The sequence below is a fragment of the Herpailurus yagouaroundi genome, unplaced genomic scaffold, assembly GCF_014898765.1.
Source record: "Herpailurus yagouaroundi ecotype Mexico unplaced genomic scaffold, PumYag 188, whole genome shotgun sequence".
NCBI classification, from domain to species: Eukaryota; Metazoa; Chordata; class Mammalia; order Carnivora; family Felidae; genus Herpailurus; species Herpailurus yagouaroundi.
The window spans coordinates 6370012-6389115 of record NW_024412419.1 but is presented as its reverse complement, the minus strand read 5'-3'; the positions used below and the strand labels follow the sequence as shown (position 1 = coordinate 6389115).

The window sequence follows — 19104 nt, the reverse complement described above, 5'->3', positions numbered from 1 at the left end:
GATCATGACCTGAGCTGCGATCAGGAGTCAGACGCTCAAGTGACTGCGTCACCCAGGCGCCCTCATTCTGTTGGTTTTAAACACAAGTAGTCCGTAATTTTACCACAGTTAATAAAACCAGGCTTTGTATTTTGTAAAATCAGCCAAGGTACCTATTATTAATAAAGAAAATTTCATCCGTTCTTTGGGGGAAACTAGAATTACAGAGACCCAATGTGATACAGTCATTTTTTGTGAATTCAATAAATTGGGAAATTAGTGGGTGGACATTCTTCATGGCTGAAGTTATCTAACATAGCTGATAAACAAGCTTGTCAGAACTTACCTCACTTGGAACTTAGTCTGTGACTGACACACTAACAAGGACAGATGACTCTGCCCCTCCCAGAAGCTTCGGTTCGTATTCATATGTTACAAGATTAGAAGAGACGAACTAACACTTGTGTTTATTGCTCATGACAGGGTGTAGGTAGTTTGGGAAATAGTTGGGAGGGTTAGGTCTTGGGTTGGTCCCTGAAGAGTGATTTGTATTACTTGCGTGTTAAGACACTTGGCAAAAATACGGAGTGGTGGATATTGATCAAAGTCAGCTTGTGTATTATATTATTACATAGGCTAATAACCTTTTTTAGGTCAGTGTTTTCTAGTCTGTAATGACTTTTTTTAGTGCTAGTGGAAAGGTACTTTTTAATCGCTACTGTTTCAGAATATCTCATATTTTCTTTGTTTTTCTACTTGCATTTGTTTTCATTCAGGCAAACATAAATGGCCGTGTGTTAGCTCAGTGTAACATTGATGAGCTGAAGAAAGAGATGAATATGAATTTTGGGGACTGGCATCTTTTTAGAAGCACGGTAAGATATATTTATGGAATTATTTACAGTAGTGTATAAGGCAAGCGCTGATCAGCACTGGCCTAAACTGCTGTTTTTCTGTATTCTCGTAGGCAGAATGTCCACAGCAGTGTGTGGTAACCTTTGTCTTTCGGACATTTCACTCGGAAATTTGGGGAAGAGGCAACCTGCCAATTCTCCACGCTTTCACTGACGAAGCCTTTTTTCTTTGACCTGCCTCTAGCCAGGCTCTCTGTGCCTCTAGGCCTCAGCCTCGGTGTCTGTCCTTGCCAGGCCTGCATCGCCCAGTGTTAGCAAGGATCACGTGACGTCGGTTTAGAAAGGACTCCCACCCGCGCTATCTGATAGCCTTTGGTACCCGATCAAACCCCTCGTTCCTCATCACGCCCTAGATGATATCTGATCACCCTGGCCTGCCTTTCGGAGAGTCCTGTCAAGTTAGTTTGCCCAGAATTCCCTTGACCTTGGTGTTTCCTCCTAGAGATTTTCCACCTGCCGACCCCCACCCCACTCCTCACTGTCCACACTGCTTGTCCACACTGCTTTCCGGATTGGGCCCAGTGCTGTCTTGGGCTCTCTTTTCCCCGGTTGCAGTAGTTGCTGATTAGAATCTGTTTCACCGTATCAGCTACTCTCTGGCTCTGCTTCTCTTTGGCACACCACAGTTGCATTCTGTTTGTTAAATGTTAACACAATATAAACTGAATTTTGAACTAAAGTAGTAATAACATCGGAGTCAAGTTAAATTTTAAACTAAAGTAATAATAACACAATGGCCAGATTAGCGCATGATGCACACGTGATGATTTTCCCACTACTTCTTTTAGTGTCATTGAAGTGAAAGATAAGCAGATATATTTCAAATCCATTAGGAACTCACAAGAAGTCTGCCTTTTCATTTTCATTACAGTAACTTTATAGTGTTTTATTTTTTTTTAATAATTTTTAAAGCTCCTAAACTGTGATTTGTCAGTGTGGATATTGATGTTCTTTTTCCTTCCGTTAAGGTACTAGAAATGAGAAGTGCAGAAAACCAAGCGGTCCCCGAAGACTCGCGTTTACTTAGTGAGAACAGCAGCGGCCCGGTTCCCCACGGCGAGTCTGCTCGGCGCTCCTCCCACAACGAACTGCCTCATACTGAGCTTTCCAGTCAGACCCCCTACACACTGAACTTCAGCTTTGAGGAACTGAATACCCTTGGCCTAGATGAAGGTGCCCCACGTCACAGTAATCTAAGTTGGCAGGTATTTATTAAATGTCATTTTTCACATTACTGAAGAGGGAGGGCGATATTTAATTCACTGAGAATATCTTGGTGCGTTGATGTAGTCATTCGGAAAATATTTAATGAGTACCTCAGTGAACAAGACAGAGGGCTCCCTATTTTCAAGAAACTACTTTTCTGGAGGGGACAGTCAGTAAAATAAAGGAAAAGTAAGATCATTTTGGGAACGGGTAAGAACTGTTAAAACAGTGCACTAGGGTAACAGCATAGAGAGTAAATGGGAACCGGGCTACTTTGGTTGGGCTGGTCGATAGAGTTCAGGCTTCGCTTGCTATTTTCATGTGAAAGTCAGTAGTCAGGGGCTAAGATACATCTCTGTTGGAAAATTGCCACATATTACCCCTTTGAACAGCATAATTTGGTTTTCAGTACATATGCCCAGTGTGTAGGGATCCTCGTTTTCTTTCTATCATCTGAGGTGAGCCATGGGTGAGTTCCACTTTCCGGTGTTCTTAGCCGAGAGAGGCCAGGTGAGAATCAGGAATAAAGAGGACCGTGAGAGACACATGAGACGGAGTGAGGAGAAGATAAGAAAAAGAAACTAGGCGAAAACAGAGCAGGATGCAGAAGAGAGGACAGGCCAGGGAGGAAAAGCAGTAAACAGCCACCACAAGAAACCGTTCTGAGAGGGAGTGAGTGGTATTTAGGAAAAGCGGTACCTGGTAGGTCTGCCATTTTTAAGAGGGTTTGGTTTAGTCTGGTAGTAAACACATTTTGTTGTTGTTGTTGTTGTTGTTGCTGCTGTTGCTGTTATCTTTTAATATATACCGGAACCTTTTTCTTTATGTTGGGAAACCATCTTATAACCGGGTACTGACTGAGATAAAAATTCCCTTCTTTCATGAGAAGATGTGTTCACACTTGACCCTTTTGTCCCTGTGTTTCTACCAACAGTGCTTCCTTTCTTTTCCCTGGAATTCCTTTTAGCATTCCTTAAGAGATCCTCATTCTCTGCTTTTCCATACTTGGCATTTCCTACTGTGACCTGGAAACCCATGGCCTTCCCATTAATGCGGCGGCTCTCAAACTTTGCCGTAATCTCAGAGTCGTTTTGCACTTTTCAGAATTACCCAAGACCCCGGATAGCTTTTGTTTATGTGACTTGTGTCTGTCAGTATTTACCATGTTAGAAATAAAAACGGAGAAACTTTAGAAATATTTATGAATTTATTTAAAAATAAACACATTACATGTTAACATAAATAACATTTTCATGAGAAATGACAATATTTCCCAAACAAAGCAAACTTTAGTGAAAATGGGATTGTTTTGCAAATCTCTTTAATGCCTGGCTCAGCAGAAGGCAACCAGACCCCCATATCTGCTTCTGCATTAAATCTCTTGTGGCCTCACGTGTCATGGAGCCTCTGGAAGGCCCGCTGGACACCGTTGTGGGACCGAGAGTGAGAGACAGCTGGCATCATCATAGGACGTTCTTTTGGGAGTTGTTTAGACCTCATGGATTCCTGAAGCCTTGTGGACACAGTGCATGTGAGAGCGGAGAAGGGTGCTCTCCTTATGGTCTCAATCCACCGGCAGGGGCCCTTCTCAAGGAGATGGGTCATTTCCTCCCTGTTGAAGACTCCTCTCCTTGTTTCTGCTTCATGGCTCCAGCCTTTGCTCTTGTCCCTTCTAAGACTTCCTTGATTCTTTGTCTTCAATTTCCCTCCTCTTTTTCCTAATCTGTAGTCTTTACTCCTTATTTACTAGCTTTTCTGAGATCTAAAGCAATTCTAATCCTAAAACTTCACATTGGAAATCAAACTTTTAAAAATACCTCATTTCTCTGTTTACTGGGATCTGACTGTTGGCCTCATGGCTTCCATTTCTGTTCATTTGGATCCTGTGTTTGTCTTTTCTATTGCGCTCTATGCTTTAATCCTTTAAAATTATTATTGTTATTGCTTGGCATTTACAGTACATTTTCTTAACTGAAATTTGGCAGTAACTTTACGTCATACAAATTAGGTAAAGGTTCTTTTTTTTTTTTTAATTTCAAGGGTATTTAGCAAATAATTCTTTTTTTCCTATTAAAATTTTTTTTTTAATTCCAGTTAGCTAGCATTCAGTGTAATATTAGTTACAGGTGTACAATATAGTGACTCAACACTTTCATACAACACTCGGTGCTCATCAGAGAAAGTTTCTTTTTAAGATACATTGAAGACTTGAGTATTTTGTTTTTGAGATATATGTTAACCCTAATCTTCTTTGTCTTCCCTAAGAGGAATTTTTATGTTATATCAATGAAGGTGATTTTTACCTTAAATAAAAGTTAAAAGTTTGATGTTCTAAAAACAAATGCTAAGATTATTTGCTAATATAACCTTTAATTATACTTTAGAAGATTAATAATAAACTAATTTTATTAAAATTATATAAAGCTTTCTAATAACAGTAAAATTATCCATAAGTTCCCAGCTTTTATTAAACTGTGTTATGTACAATTCTTTTAAAGGAATTTGGTATTTTGAGGACACTAAAAATTCTGCGTGTACATATATATTTCCTAAGTTGATATTTATGCCTTTTATTTATTTATTTATTTTTTTTTTGCTTACTTGAATTCTTAAATTTATTTTTTTCTGTCTTCACAGTCACAAACTCGCAGAACCCCAAGTCTTTCGAGTCTCAATTCCCAGGATTCCAGTATTGAAATTTCAAAGCTTACTGATAAGGTGCAGGCCGAGTATAGAGATGCCTATAGAGAATATATTGCTCAGATGTCTCAGTTAGAAGGGGGTACAGGTTCTACAACAATTAGTGGCAGATCTTCTCCACATAGCACATATTATCTGGGTCAGAGCTCATCAGGGGGCTCCATTCATTCTAATCTAGAACCAGAAAAAGGGAAGGATAGTGAACCAAAGCAAGATGATGGAAGGAAGTCATTTTTAATGAAGAGGGGAGATGTTATAGATTATTCTTCATCAGGGGTTTCCACCAATGATGCCTCACCCCTGGATCCTATCACTGAAGAAGATGAGAAATCTGACCAGTCTGGCAGTAAGCTTCTCCCAGGCAAGAAGTCCTCAGAAAGGTCAAGTCTCTTCCAGACAGATTTGAAGCTTAAGGGAGGTGGACTGCGCTACCAGAAACTTCCAAGTGATGAAGATGAATCTGGGACAGAAGAATCAGATAATACTCCATTGCTCAAAGATGATAAAGATAAAAAAGTTGAAGGGAAGGTAGAGAGAGTATCAAAGTCTCCAGAACACACTGCAGAGCCGATTAGAACCTTCATTAAAGCGAAAGAATATTTGTCAGATGCTCTCCTTGACAAAAAGGACTCATCCGATTCAGGAGTCAGATCCAGCGAAAGTTCTCCCAATCACTCTCTTCACAATGAAGGGGCTGATGATTCCCAGCTTGAAAAGGCGAATCTCATCGAGCTTGAAGATGACAGCCACAGTGGAAAACGGGGAATACCACACAGCTTGAGTGGCCTGCAAGATCCAATCATAGCTCGGATGTCCATTTGTTCCGAAGACAAGAAAAGCCCTTCCGAATGTAGCTTGATAGCCAGCAGCCCTGAAGAAAACTGGCCAGCGTGTCAGAAACCCTACAATCTGAACCGAACACCCAGTACTGTCACTCTGAACAACAACAGTGCACCAGCTAACAGATCTAATCAGAGTTTTGATGAAATGGAAGGAATGAGGGAGACTTCCCAAGTCATTCTGAGGCCCGGTTCTAGTTCCAACCCAACTGCTCTTCAGAATGAAAACCTAAAAAGCATGACGCATAAGCGAAGCCAGCGTTCAAGTTACACAAGACTCTCCAAGGATTCTTCAGAGCTCCATGCAGTGGCCTCCTCTGATACCACAGGCTTTGGAGAGGAAAGAGAAAGCATTCTTTAAGAAAAACAAGCGAGAGCAGAGTAGGATTACTGTACCCCTGTGACAAAGTTGACCCGTTTTTATAGTGAATCCATCCACGTATGTCATCTTTTTACGTTTCACTCACAAATAATTAACACATGGGAAGGTCTTTGGTGAAAGAAACATACACTATACCACAGAGGAAAGTGTAAGAAAGGGTGGTTCATCACTCACCCTCCACTGTCTTTGTAATTAGAAGCTTAAAAACCCACCGTTGTTATTGAACCTTTCATTGGCACACAGCCCCATAAAATTTCTCGTGACAAGATCTAAGTATAAAGATAGGTCGGAAATATTTTATTAGACACAAAGGGTGTGGTTTGCCAAAGAAAATGAAAGCTAGAGACTCCTTTTCTACAGCATCCCCTCATCAAACGTTCAAAGGAAGACATGACGTTAGATGAACCAGAAGCAACTTTTGCTCTTAGAGGGTAAGAGACAAGAATTTATAGGTTATGGAGTAGCCCAGAGACTAAAGGTAAATGCTCTATAAATTGAGAACCGGTGTTCTATATGATAGATAAATGGTTTAACAAGGGCTTTAAAAATTAATAAGAAGATGATGAACAGTGCTCAAAATGGAGCCCCAGTGACGAGACCTTTATGAGCTGCTAGGAGAGTGGCCTGCGGGGAGGGGCCAGGAACCTCCCTAGGACCTGGACCCTCTCCTCCAAATCCCAGACCTGGCTACAAGCACCATCCACCTGCTTGAGGACTCATGCTGGTCTTTTCTGTGACTCTTTTCAGTTGTGTGCCCAATTTTTCGTAGCCTAGCGGTGAGAGGGAGAAACATGAATTCTTTCTCTGGAGAATCAGGGAGGCATGGGTAATATAGAGGCACTAATAAATATTCATGGAACGAGAGAATGAGGAAATACTTATGTCAGAAAGGTCGGTGTCACTTGACAGATGACAAGGAAATATTTAATTAGGTAAAACTAAATTATTGCCTTCTCTCCAGGCAGAGTGTAGATTAAGTATCTACTTCATCTATTCCTAAATTAGCATGCTAATCCCGGGGAGCAGGGGGAGGACCAGAAGAAAGGATACACTTCTTTAAAAAGTTTAAAAACGTAACAAGACAAGGGTAAAAAGCAGATAAAACCGCTGAGATTTCCCATTTATTGTTAGCGGGGTTAAGAGAATGATCACATTTAAGTATCGTACAAGAAATGGACCTTGTCATCATGCATTGAGTATTTTTGTTGTTGTTTTGACATAGCTTATTTATGTAGAATTAATTTTGGCAGTATATCCGCAGTCACAGATAAGATCATAGATCGTAGGTGTGCCATTGCCCAAATTTAGTGTTGCATTTGTGATGGTTTTCACTGAATAGATTTTTATTAATATACTGAATAAATTACTTAGCTGATCAGTCACTGCACTAAATAGTTGCTGTTTGGGGGTTTTATGGCCTTGATGTGGAAGTATAACCTAACATTTTCTTAAGGTGTTCATTTCGCATGACTTTAACAAATGTTTTTAACCAGTTTTTAAAAGGCAGGATGTTATTGACATTATATATTGAAATGTTAACATCTTAGTATTAATAGTGCTTATTGGTTTGCAATATTGTATAATTCGTAATTATTTCAGAGGCAACATTTTGTTCTTTTTCCGGTGAGTAAATGCAGCCTAAGATCACTGTAGTACGTTCTTTACGCTGTTTGTGAAGTTACTACTAGAGTGTTAAGTGTACCACTAGATTTAGAAAACAATAAAAAAAATTGCATGTTATTCTGACTCATGAATTTTTATTCACTACAGTGATGATTCACATTTTGATTACAAATGAAAGAGTAATTTGTGTGTCTGTTTTGTCGTATGTGTGTGAAGTTTGTGAAAGGCGTTCAGGTTCATGGAGCAGTCGCACATCTGGCAGACACCTTCTGGGCTCCCCACGAGTCTTCTGGAGAGAGCGTGGCTCCTAGGTCCCTGTTGCCTGAACGGTGCTTTACTGAAGCATTGCTGCCCAGTAGCACAACTCTGTACTGTGCGTTTCTGTAGCTGGAAGAACTAGGTTGTCCAGGTCCTGGGAAGATGTCAATTTCATTGTTCTGTGAACATTATGGAAAAGTTTTCTTTTTCATACTCTTAACAGAAATTGACAAACCAGATGGGTTATTGAGTCATACCATCATTCCTTTGAGTCTGTGTCTCTGTGTGTGTGTCTGTGTGTGTGTGTGTGTGTGTGTGTGTGTGTGTGTGTGTGTATCTATTTATAAGATACAGCTCAGTCTGATTCTCACAAATGTGAAGCTCTGCTTTAAGCTGGGTGGAAAATGATAAGAAAATTGGTGTTTTGATCTTGCTCGTCCCTTCGATTCTGCATCATTTAGAGTTTTACCATATTTTATAAACCACTCTACCTTCACTTTAAGCCACAGATAGTTCTGTTCACGTAGCAGAACGTGAAGGCAGACCATTCACCTTGGACGTGTGGAGTGGTATGCAGGGGCATAGCCCTTCCGCAGGAGACTGGAAATGGAAGCAAACTATTGCTTTCTCTCAATATACTTCTTACAGTGCTGAGTGTTTAAGAGTCAGCTCCCAAATTCTGGGAGATTGAAGCGTTTGGAACTGAACCAGCATTTCCAAAATTGACAGGAAAATCTGTTTTTGTGTTCTCTTTTACTTATGTGAGTTTTAGATAGCAGTCAATACTTTTAGTGGACTAGCCAAATAATTTTAGAAATTTATTTGCTAAAATTCTCAACTTGAGAACTCTTTTAGATCATTTGCATGTCGCAGTGCTGCAGTAAAATATATTTGTAAACATGATTTTTTTTTCTTACAAATACTAACCATTAGGAAATATTGTTTGAATGAAATTATTTTTCTGGCTAAAATACTAAACTTAAAAGGTTTTAAGACTTCATAGTTTTTGGTTACACCAGGAATTCTCAGCCTATTTAGAAGTATCTTACAATTTTAAAATCTCTGAATTCCTGGCTCACTCTTGAGGTAATCAACAGACCTACCCAGAAAAGGGAGAACTAGACAGCACTGTTTCCCTTTACTTTATGGATGAGTGACACTGAGGGAAAAGCAGGTGAAAGGGAAGGTGCGATAAAATCAACTTCTTTGGCAAACACTTGGGACTGAACATCTCTGCTCCTTTACTTCCCACCTGCCCTTCTACACGTACGCTGACATCTGGCAGGAGGGGAGAAACGGGGAAACTTTCTTGCCTGGGGTAGGGCTGAGGGCTGGCTAACCTGGGGTGGGCTATTTGAAATGATTGCATTTTTAATTTCCAGGTTGTGGTGCCCCCTACATTTCCCTACCCCATAGTTTCAAGCATAGGCCATCATTGTGCAAATTAATTGAAATGTAGAAATTTATATATAACAGTGAGCCCACACTGGATGATCTTTTAATGGTTCATCACTTCAGAAAGGTTGAGAATCCTTGGTTGAGACTGATTAACTAGAAAGAGAAGCTAAAATCTTACATGATTTTAAACCCTTTCATGTCTAGGAAGAAAACGCTGCCCTTGAGATAGATACATCTTCAGAGGATCCAATTTAAACTAAGGTATGTAAAAAATTAGTTTTCAAATTCAACTAGTTTTAAGCCAGCAGTTGCAAACAATTCTCACCAGTTAGAGAATTTATATTCTTCCTGCTTTAAGAAACTGGGTTAAGTAAGACACATTTAAAGCCATCGCTGGAAAGCATCTGTTGTCCCCTACGAGGCCAGAGCTTTTAAAAGTAAAACTCCTAGTAAAGCACAGCCTTGGTTTACACCATCACGAGTGTGATGTGTCCAGGTTCACGTGGTGGCCGAAAGAGCTCATTAACACGGCCCTAGTCTCACTTGGGTGGAGAGGACTTCCTGAATGGAACTTGGGTGGCTTATATGATTAGCTCCATCCTGAATTTCCAGTTACAGTGAGGCATTAAGAAAACAAAGAACTTATAAGAATAAAAGGGTGCATGGAGAGGGAGGAGATTATTTCCAGACTTGTGTCAGAAGTCAGTAAAAATGTCAATGATTTGATCTCACTGGAGTGAAGACAAAAGTTGGAAAAAACATGAATTACATAATATTGTACGCTAAAGGCAGTGGATTGCTTTAAAGCACACAAACTGTTCTTAATGTGCCTGTGGAGTATGATCAGCCGTCATTTGTTTACCAAGAACACACTTAGGTCCTGCATTTTCGGAGGCTAAATCTAGTTTTTGTAGTGCCCTTTACGCTAGCGATAGACACCAGGAGTCCTTTCTCAGTTTTGCCGAGATTTAACAAAACATGAAATAATACTTCAACTGAATAATTGAAACTGGAATAAATGAAAATTTACTTTTAAAAAAGAATATGGCACTGTATGCTCCATATTCAAATCAAGAACCTGTTAGAAGTAAGTAAGATCGCCTCGATTTCCCACTATCGTTTTCTAATCCTAACATGGAATTTGTACTGATTTACCTTGTTTTCTTTCAAGGCAACAGGGGCTCTAGATCTTAAGTGTCCTGCCCGTAGACCTTATCTCGTGGCAATTCGGGTAGCTTCTCACTGTCGGCTCCTCTCCAAACATAAGGGGTAACGAAGACGCTACCGATTACCACTCAGTAATCCTGCTACCCGCTCGCTGGAGAAGAGAGACTGGCTCACCTCCACCAGTTTTCTTTGTGGCTAGCAGTTGTAAAATTTGAAGTCGTTTCAATGAAGTGTTCCATTTATGCAATTTTAGATAAGAGCCCAAACGTGTAGCAAAAAGCATGTGAATGGATTCAACATAACCTAACATTTCATGTCTCGTAGCATCTTCTTGGTCAAGTAGCTAGTAAAAGTTAGATTGTTATTTTCAAAATTATAGCTCCTGACACTAGTACCTTTTTAGCTATGCTTCTGAGAATTCACACGCAGCATATTGTTACGGTTAATGCATATTAAACTCTTTGTGTTTTTTAAAAAAATTATTTTCTTTTTGAGTTCTTTGTGTTTCTCTTCCTCTACTTTTTACCTGAGTTCTTTTCACTCTTTTTTTTTTTTGTCTTAAGTCGTTTTTGTTGTTGTTGCCGTTGTGTTTACATTGTTCTATATTCATCCTATTTTACCAAAAAGCGTTCCTTAGAGCAGCAGATCGGGAAAGACCCTCATTACCTTTTAGACCAAACCTTGGATTTCAGACAGCCAGCGGACATTCAGTCAGCACTTGTGACGTGAGTGAATAAAGTCTACCGTAAACTGGGAGAGTGCCCACACATCCTACACTGTCTTAAAAATACTGAATTGGGGGGCGCCTGGGTGGCTTAGTTGGTTAAGTGTCCGACTTTCGGCTCAGGTCATGATCTTACGGTTCGTGAGTTTGAGCCCCGCGTCGGGCTCTGTGCTGTCAGCACAGAGCCTGCTTCGGATCCTCTGTCTCCCTCTCTCCGCCCCTCCCCCCCCCCCCAATAAATAAACATAAAAAAATAATTAAAAACCTGAATTGGAATGCTTTTATGCTGCGGCTTGTGCTGCGGTCCTTGCAGACCCCACCCACTCTCCCCTCCCTTTATGCCGCCCGCGACCCGTCTGGCCCCTAAGCTTTTCTGTTTGTGACTCTGGGAGTCTGCCAGGACATTTTCACCAGGCTCTGTTAAAGACTCCCAGGGAAGGATCTCCACAGCCCATATTGATAAGCGCCACCCCTTTACGGTGCTAGGCTGCAGTTCCATGTGGATGTATTTTGAATCCTCTCAAGCCCTTTGTTTAGCCCTTGGTGGAGATGCCCATCGTATAAATTAACATCATTGTGGAGTCAGATTAAAATGCTTCATTCTACATTTTACTTTAGGACGTTGGAAATATTTTCAGGTGTAACTTAGCACGCACGTGTTTTCTCTGAGCCCCGTGGGACCACATCATTATAATGAGGACCTTGCTCTGAGAGCCATCTCAGAGACTCTGGTATGTGGGCTTACCCACTACAGCTTGGTCTTCCAGCCTTTCTTTCGGGAGGATTCTTTACTGTGTTCCCTGGCCACCCGTCATCGCTCTCTGCCGTCCGTGTCTCTGTCTCGGGGGGCCTAAGTGTGACCAACAATGAGCATGTTATTCTGGGATCCTATCCTGAATACTTTATACACGAGCCGGCCATCATGTGTTTGAAGATTTCTTCAGGAAAGTAGGCTAACCGCTATAACAACCCCCAAATCTCCTGGACTCAATACCGTTGAGGTTTATTTCTTCTTACTCCTGTGACAGTTCACTGTCATCTAAGTTGGCATAGAGCCTCGGAGACTCACGCCCCTTCATCTGTGGCGTCACCAGGTTCCAAGGCTTCAGAGTCCTCTGTCCATCTCCCACGTTCCTTGGACACACGAGAGCAGAGAGGGAGGAGGACCGCACACCAGCAGTGAGCTCCATCCAGGCCAGGAGGTGATGTAGATGCACTTCCGTTGGCCTTCCTAAGTCATGTGGTAGCACTCAGCCACAAGGGAGGCTGGGAGTTAGGTGAACTGTTTCTGCTCTGCACAAAGAGCCAACATTTTGGCGAGCACGTGGGAGTCTTTTCTACTTCGGTACTTGATGTGGATTATCTGTGGCAGATTAAATACTGTGACTCATCTTGTTTTCAACGTTAACAGCAGTTAGTTCTTTTTGTTGACATCTCTTTTAAAATTTACTTTGTATGTGGTTTTCCTTCTGGTAGAGAAGTCTGTTAAAATTATAACACCTCACCTAGAAGGATTTTAGGGGAGGTTGGTTTTCAGTTAGCCAGTTCTTTCTGTGCATCCAATAAATTTAACAGATTTCTAACGTGGAGCAAATTGCAGGGAGAATTAAGCAAGGTTACAAATGGGAAAAGAATAATGTTTCACCTTCCCTAGAATTCTTTTCTATCCAAAGACTCCCAGATCATCCAGATCTGCCCAACTTTCTGTTGCTATGGATTCTTTGAACTTTCTTCCTCCTGGCACAGAGCCAACAGCACCCCCTGGCTGCTTTTCCTTGTATTTGAGATGTGGAAGGATGTGGTGCTGGAAGGTTCCCGCCCCCCGGGGTGGGGCCTGGTAGTTGCAAGAAGCTAGACCCCTGTTAGCGACCACTCCTAATTGGGGAAACAGAGCTCCCACCCTTAGAAGTCAGTGGAACATTAGACTTTAGGCCCATAATTTTGTTCTTAAACTCTTCTGTAGTCTAACTCTCTTGACCACTTTCCAGTTTTTTCCCATCAGTATTTCATCGATTCTAAGATGCATTTTTTTTCACGGTGTGACCTTTCTGAAACATCTTCACAACCAACAGCATCAATGGCAGCATCGCTCCTTAACATTTCCTAAGGTAACGACACCTCCTCCAGTTGATGAGGTCTTGTTTGGTTGATAAAACATGATATTATTTTAATGTATGGCACGGTCATGTTGAATTGCACTTTAAGCAATAGCAATGAGCTGGTGATGATTTGTATGTCACCGACGTCCGAAAGTCACCATTTTATGTTGAATATTTGTGTTATCAGTCATTGCTCATCCTGTATTCATTTTGGATACTTAAAGTATTGTTATGCATTTATTATAATAAAATAACTTACAGTTATTGAACACACATTATGCGCCTGACAATGTTCTAAGAGGCTTATACGTATGAACTGATTTCATCCTCACAACGACTTCATAAAGTAATTACTATTATCCTCAATTTGCAAATGAGAAACTGAGTGACAGAGAGACGAAGGTCACATAGCAGTGAAGTGATGGGGTCAGGTTCCAAGCCCCGGCAAGGTGGTTCTAGAATGCCCATTCTTCATGCTACATTTCTTTTATTGTTCTTTAGCTGGTTCGGGATGGGTCAATTCTTACATTTTTCAAGAGAGATCTTAATTTTAGCTTTATTTGCTGCACCATCATCATTGTCTATTTGTTTTTAAAATAGGGTTTGGGGTCTCTCTGTTTTGTTTTAGAAAGATGGAGATCTAAAAATAGTCTATAGTCCTGTAAATAACATTTATAGAGAAAAAAAATTTTAACATCAAACACCTTTGTTCCTGCTAATGATTTTGGAACAATGTCGGAGTTTTGGTTAAAAATTTATTGACTTAAAAACATCTTTTATTCCAGTATTATTGATGGATTAGACCACCACATTAAAGTTTGCACATAACGTTGAAAATGATTCATTTTCTTTGCAGTCTTATTGTTATTTGGCTTTCTTACACTTGCTCTTCTGTATGTCTACTGTCAGTGTTCTGTATTAGATTATATCCTAAATACTGCAATATGTATTTTTCTTTATATCCTATTATTGAACAGAATTAATGCTTAATAAATGTTAATAGATAAGTAACATATATCTACTTAAAAATCATTATTACTGCAGTAGAGTTTTTTTTTTTTTTTCAACATTTATTTATTTTTGGGACAGAGAGAGACACAGCATGAACGGGGGAGGGGCAGAGAGAGAGGGAGACACAGAATCGGAAACAGGCTCCAGGCTCCGAGCCGTCAGCCCAGAGCCCGACGCGGGGCTCGAACCCACGGACCGCGAGATCGTGACCTGGCTGAAGTCGGACGCTTAACCGACGGCGCCACCCAGGCGCCCCATGCAGTGGAGTTTTTTAATGATTCTGGTCACTGCCTCCTTTTTTTTTTTTTTTTTTTTTAATTAATTATTTTTGAGAAAGAGGGTACACGCGGGGAGGGGTGGAGAGATGGAGAGAGAGAATCCCAGGGCTGACGCAGGGCTCAGATTCATAAACCATAAGATCATGACCTCCACTGAAGTCGGATGCTTAACCTGCTGAGCCACCCAGGCGCCTCCTAAGAAGAGAAGAAAGGAAAATAGGCAATGCTGGGCTCTTTGTGCTTCATGATATCAATGAGTCATGAGACGAGGCAAGAAACCAACAGACACGCCGGTAATGTCGGGCGGGCAGTGGTTTGAGGTGGTGGTCAGGTGACACTCTAGTTGTGGATAACTGTCTGCCTAGTAATTTGAGCGCTTCCTTGAGCCAGATACTGTTAAAAGTACTTCCCGTGGGCCAATTCCTTAAGTTCTAACCTGCTGATGGACTAGATACTATTATTATCCCTAGTTTACAAACATGGAGACTGAAATGCAGGAAGTTATCACTTTTACATAAACTTATGTGCATTATATTTTTATAACAGTTCCTTCCTTAAAACACTGGCATTATTATTATTATCTTCTGTTTTTTTTTAATTATTTTTTTAACGTTTATTTATTTTTGAGACAGAGAGAGACAGAGCATGAACGGGGGAGGGTCAGGGAGAGAGAGAGAGAGAGAGACACAGAATCCGAAACAGGCTCCAGGCTCTGAGCTGTCAGCACAGAGCCCGATGCGGGGCTCGAACTCCCGGACCGCGAGATCATGACCCGAGCCGAAGTCGGCCGCTTAACCGACTGAGCCACCCAGGCGCCCCTATCTTTGTTTTTGAGAAAACTGAAGATTTGGGGGTTTGAGACCCACCCCCAGGGTCACCCAGCAAGTAAACAGAAAACACCAACCCTGCTTTTCTGACACATCTGGTGATTTTCCCGTCACACACCACACTGCCTGCTTCTCTTCCCCCAGTGCCCATCACTGTGCCCCGCGTGGGTCTGTGATGTTTCCGTCGTCCATACTCCCTCGTCGTAGAAAACGGTAGTGGAGAGGAGTAAACGTGTCTGGGTCTTCACGCTCAGCTGAACGAACCCCTGGTTTTCCACAGAAGCTCTGGGTCCTTCCTCCCTACCGTTCCCGGAACCACGGCAGCCTGGGTGCTAGGCAGTCACGTGCTCCAGATCTGCAGTCCACCCCGGACCTTGCGACCCTCGAGTGACTCAGCACGCATCCCCCATCTGGCCACACCGCCCTCACTGACGGGATCTCCTGAGCTGAACGCTGTCCGTTTAGCATGAACAACCAGCGTGCACTATTTGTATCATTACAAGCATGTCTGTAAGCGCAGAATGGCTTGCTTGCATTCACTTTCAGCTTCGTTTATCTCTGTCTTAGCTCAGCTGCTATCCCCAAGCTCCAAAGACTGGGTGGCTTACAAACAACAGAAATTTGTATGTCCGTTCTGAGGCTGAAGTCCAAGGTCACGGTGCCAGCCTGGTCAGGTTCTGGTAGAGCCCTCTTCCGGCCTGCAGATGCTGACTGCGCTTTGTATCCTCTTATGGTAGAGAGTCGGGAGGAAATGACCTCTCGTGACTTTTAAGAGGGCACAAATCCCATCATATGGGTCTTGAGGGGACGCGTTCCGTTCGTGAAATCTTCCGCTGGATCGTCTTCTGGCTAACGGAGCCCACTTTTTGTCGTTAGCCCCCTTAAGTGCTAACCAGCGTTCACCACGAGTAGAAGCTCCCAGCTTCCTGCCACTCAGGTCCTACCGACTTCCTGTGTGCTGGAAATGCTGGTGCTTTCTCTGCTGCTAGGGGAGCTACCACGCCTCTGCACCTGCAACGGAAGGTCAGCCTTTCTGTCCGGGCTAATGGGTTTACCTGCCACCCCCGGGGGGAAGAAGCGTGGTCCCAGGGGTGTGGGCTGCAGCCAGACTTGGCTTTACCATTAGGTCAGGAAAATGGCTCAGTCTGGACCCGCTCACCCATCAGGATCCCTCCTGCAGCTGGCCCCTCATTGTTGGAAACAAGGTGATCTTTCCTCCGGGACCTGTAGGCACTATTCCGGCTTCAAAGCAGCCAATGTATCTTCCAGAAGTAGATCTCCAACCCCTCGTGCCTCCCAGGAGGCTGGGGGATGGGGCTGAAAGTTCCCTGCTTCTAATCATGGCTTGGTCTTTCTGGTGACCAGCCCCATTCGGAAGCCATCCGGGAGCCTACGGAAAGTCACCTCATTAGCACGAGATGCTCCTCTCCCCCGGGAAATTCCGGGGGACTTACAATCTCTGTCAGGAACCTGGGTCAAAGATCACATATATATGTTTCTCATTATAAATAAAGCAAACATCAATGTAACCACAATTTCTAAGAAATAGAAACTGCCAATATCTTTGAAGTTTTTTGTGTGTCTCTTCTGGAAGTACCCCAAAAGTACTATTCCTTTGCTTGAAGTATCCTCTCCTCGCTTTACCACTTACATATGTCTCGTGGGACAATATTACCTGCTTTGGATCTCACAGAACTAAAATCATGCAGGGGCGCCTGGGTGGCTCAGTCGGTTAAGTGTCCGACTTCAGCTCAGGTCTCGATCTCTCAGTCTGTGGGTTCGAGCCCCGCGTCGGGCTCTGTGCTGACAGCCCAGAGCCTGCTTTGGCTTCTGCGGCTCCCTCTCTCTCTCTGCCCCTCCCCTACTCGTGCTCTGTCTCTCCAAAATAAATAAATGTTAAAAAAATTTTTTTAAAGACATAAAATCACGCATAGTATTTATGTATGTGACTTGCTTATGTATGACTATTTTGATCTCCTATTAATAAAATCCTCATTGGTATTTACCCTTGACTCGCTTTCTTCATTGAACACCGTGGGGTTTATCCCTACTGCTGTCCATAGTTATAATTCACTAATTGTGGTTAAAGAACAGTATTCTATTACATAAATACTTATAACTTACCTAATTATCTTATTGGATATTGGATTGTTTCCAGTTTTTATTGCAGTGTTTGTGCAAATGCGTTTTACACGTCTCCTGCTATTCACATGCAAGAGTCTGGGCTTTTTATGTGCAAATTTCTGTGTTTGAGTTATTAAAAAAAAACACATGTATCTTTGTAATCAGAAATTACTGCAAACAGAAAAGACTCTTCTAGGTTTATTATATCTCTAAACCTCCCCGGGGTAAGTCTATGTCTAGACTAGTGACGATCAGGAAATCTTAACGAGGATATCAGGAGCTGAGAGCAAATGACAGTGAGTGACAGCACAAGAACCTGCTGTTTGGAAACAGACCAACACTGGGACCTTTCCTCTTGGAATAATGCAAGGGGAAAATAGCTGTGAGCCAAGTCGTTGTCCTTGTGATAGGTGTGACCGGGAGAGGGAGAACGTGTGTGTGCCCCACAAGCCCCGCAATGCCAGACCTCCACGTCCCCCAGCGTCAGAGGAACAGTGCACCCACATGTGGGCGGTCCCCTCCCGTGCGGGCGGGCTAACACAGAACTCGGAACTGTCCCCCAAACCAACTCTCCCTGCCGTGTTTTCCTCCTTGTCATTGGTGCCATCATTATCCCCTTACTCGGGCTCAGAAATTGAGTTATCTTTGCCTCCTGTCTCTCCCACTCCCTCACCCCATCCGCCACCAAGCTCTTAGCTGTTCTCTGTAGTGGCTCTCCAGACTGTCCCTTTAGGGTCCCTTCACCTTGACTCTAGCCCCCACCATCCCCTGCTTCCCGCACCTTCCCTTCGTCATTACAGTCTGCACACAAGTACCAACGGAGCCTCCGAAAGAAAACACAGAGTTCATCGTTTCCTGCCCAACAGTGGCGATGCCTCTCCCGCCGCGCCAAACATCCGGTTCCGGTGAGCTTCCAGGAACGCTCAAGGCCCTTCAAAATACAGCCCCGCGCTACTCCTGTGCAAATCAGTCTGTAAGCTAAGAGTTGGCCGCTTTCCTGGGTTTTCCTGAGTATCGCAAAGATCTTCACGAAACTAAATTCACAGACGGTCCTTATTTTTGTGGGTTTGTCCTCTCTCTCTCTTCGTCCCATGTTCAGGTGCCTCCTCTTTTCTTCCTCACGTGCCAAAATGCCCTACCTTCTCGACACAATATCTTCTACTGAAGTGCAATTGTCTGGGGTTTCCCTTGAAGCTTAGACACTTTTCACAACCCAAGGGCATGTTCATTTGTGCCATCGTGCATGCGGCCACGACCGTAGGCCCGGCGCTGGGACAAGCGTCAAGCTCGCAACTTGGCGTTTAGCAAGTTAACAGAGTTTATTACTGAAGGAGCTGCAATAAATGGAAAAATGATTGAATCTCAAAAATTTTTGATAAATTTAATGAATGACAGATGACTCAGATGAGTGCTGAGCTTAGCCACATACAGAAGCATAAAGCTCTCCAAAGAGACCTGAAAAGATTTAAGTCTAACACCGTTACTTTGTAGATTAAAAAATCAGACTCGGCATGTATTCCAGCGCGTCGGGACTTGTTTTGACTTGCAGCAGCATTACTCTCAACATTGTCTAAA

At 42.6% G+C, this 19104-nt stretch overlaps 1 protein-coding gene across 15 annotated transcripts in view; it reads left to right on the top strand.

The window, feature by feature from the left end:
• Positions 1-13564, top strand: part of KIDINS220 (kinase D interacting substrate 220) — a 103063-nt gene extending 89499 nt beyond the window's left edge. For 10 of the 15 annotated variants that reach the window (XM_040496009.1, XM_040496007.1, XM_040496002.1 and 7 more), the window contains 3 exons: positions 756-854; positions 1862-2098; positions 4737-7760. In XM_040496009.1, the coding sequence (XP_040351943.1) occupies positions 756-854; positions 1862-2098; positions 4737-5999 (1599 nt within the window). In that variant the 3' untranslated portion in view covers positions 6000-7760. Of the gene's footprint in view, positions 1-755; positions 855-1861; positions 2099-4736; positions 7761-9503; positions 9561-10470; positions 10945-11093; positions 11192-11808 lie in introns of those variants that run through there. The other 5 variants (XM_040496011.1, XM_040496015.1, XM_040496012.1 and 2 more) reach the window with 2 other exon arrangements.
• The last annotated feature ends 5540 nt before the right edge of the window (positions 13565-19104 follow it).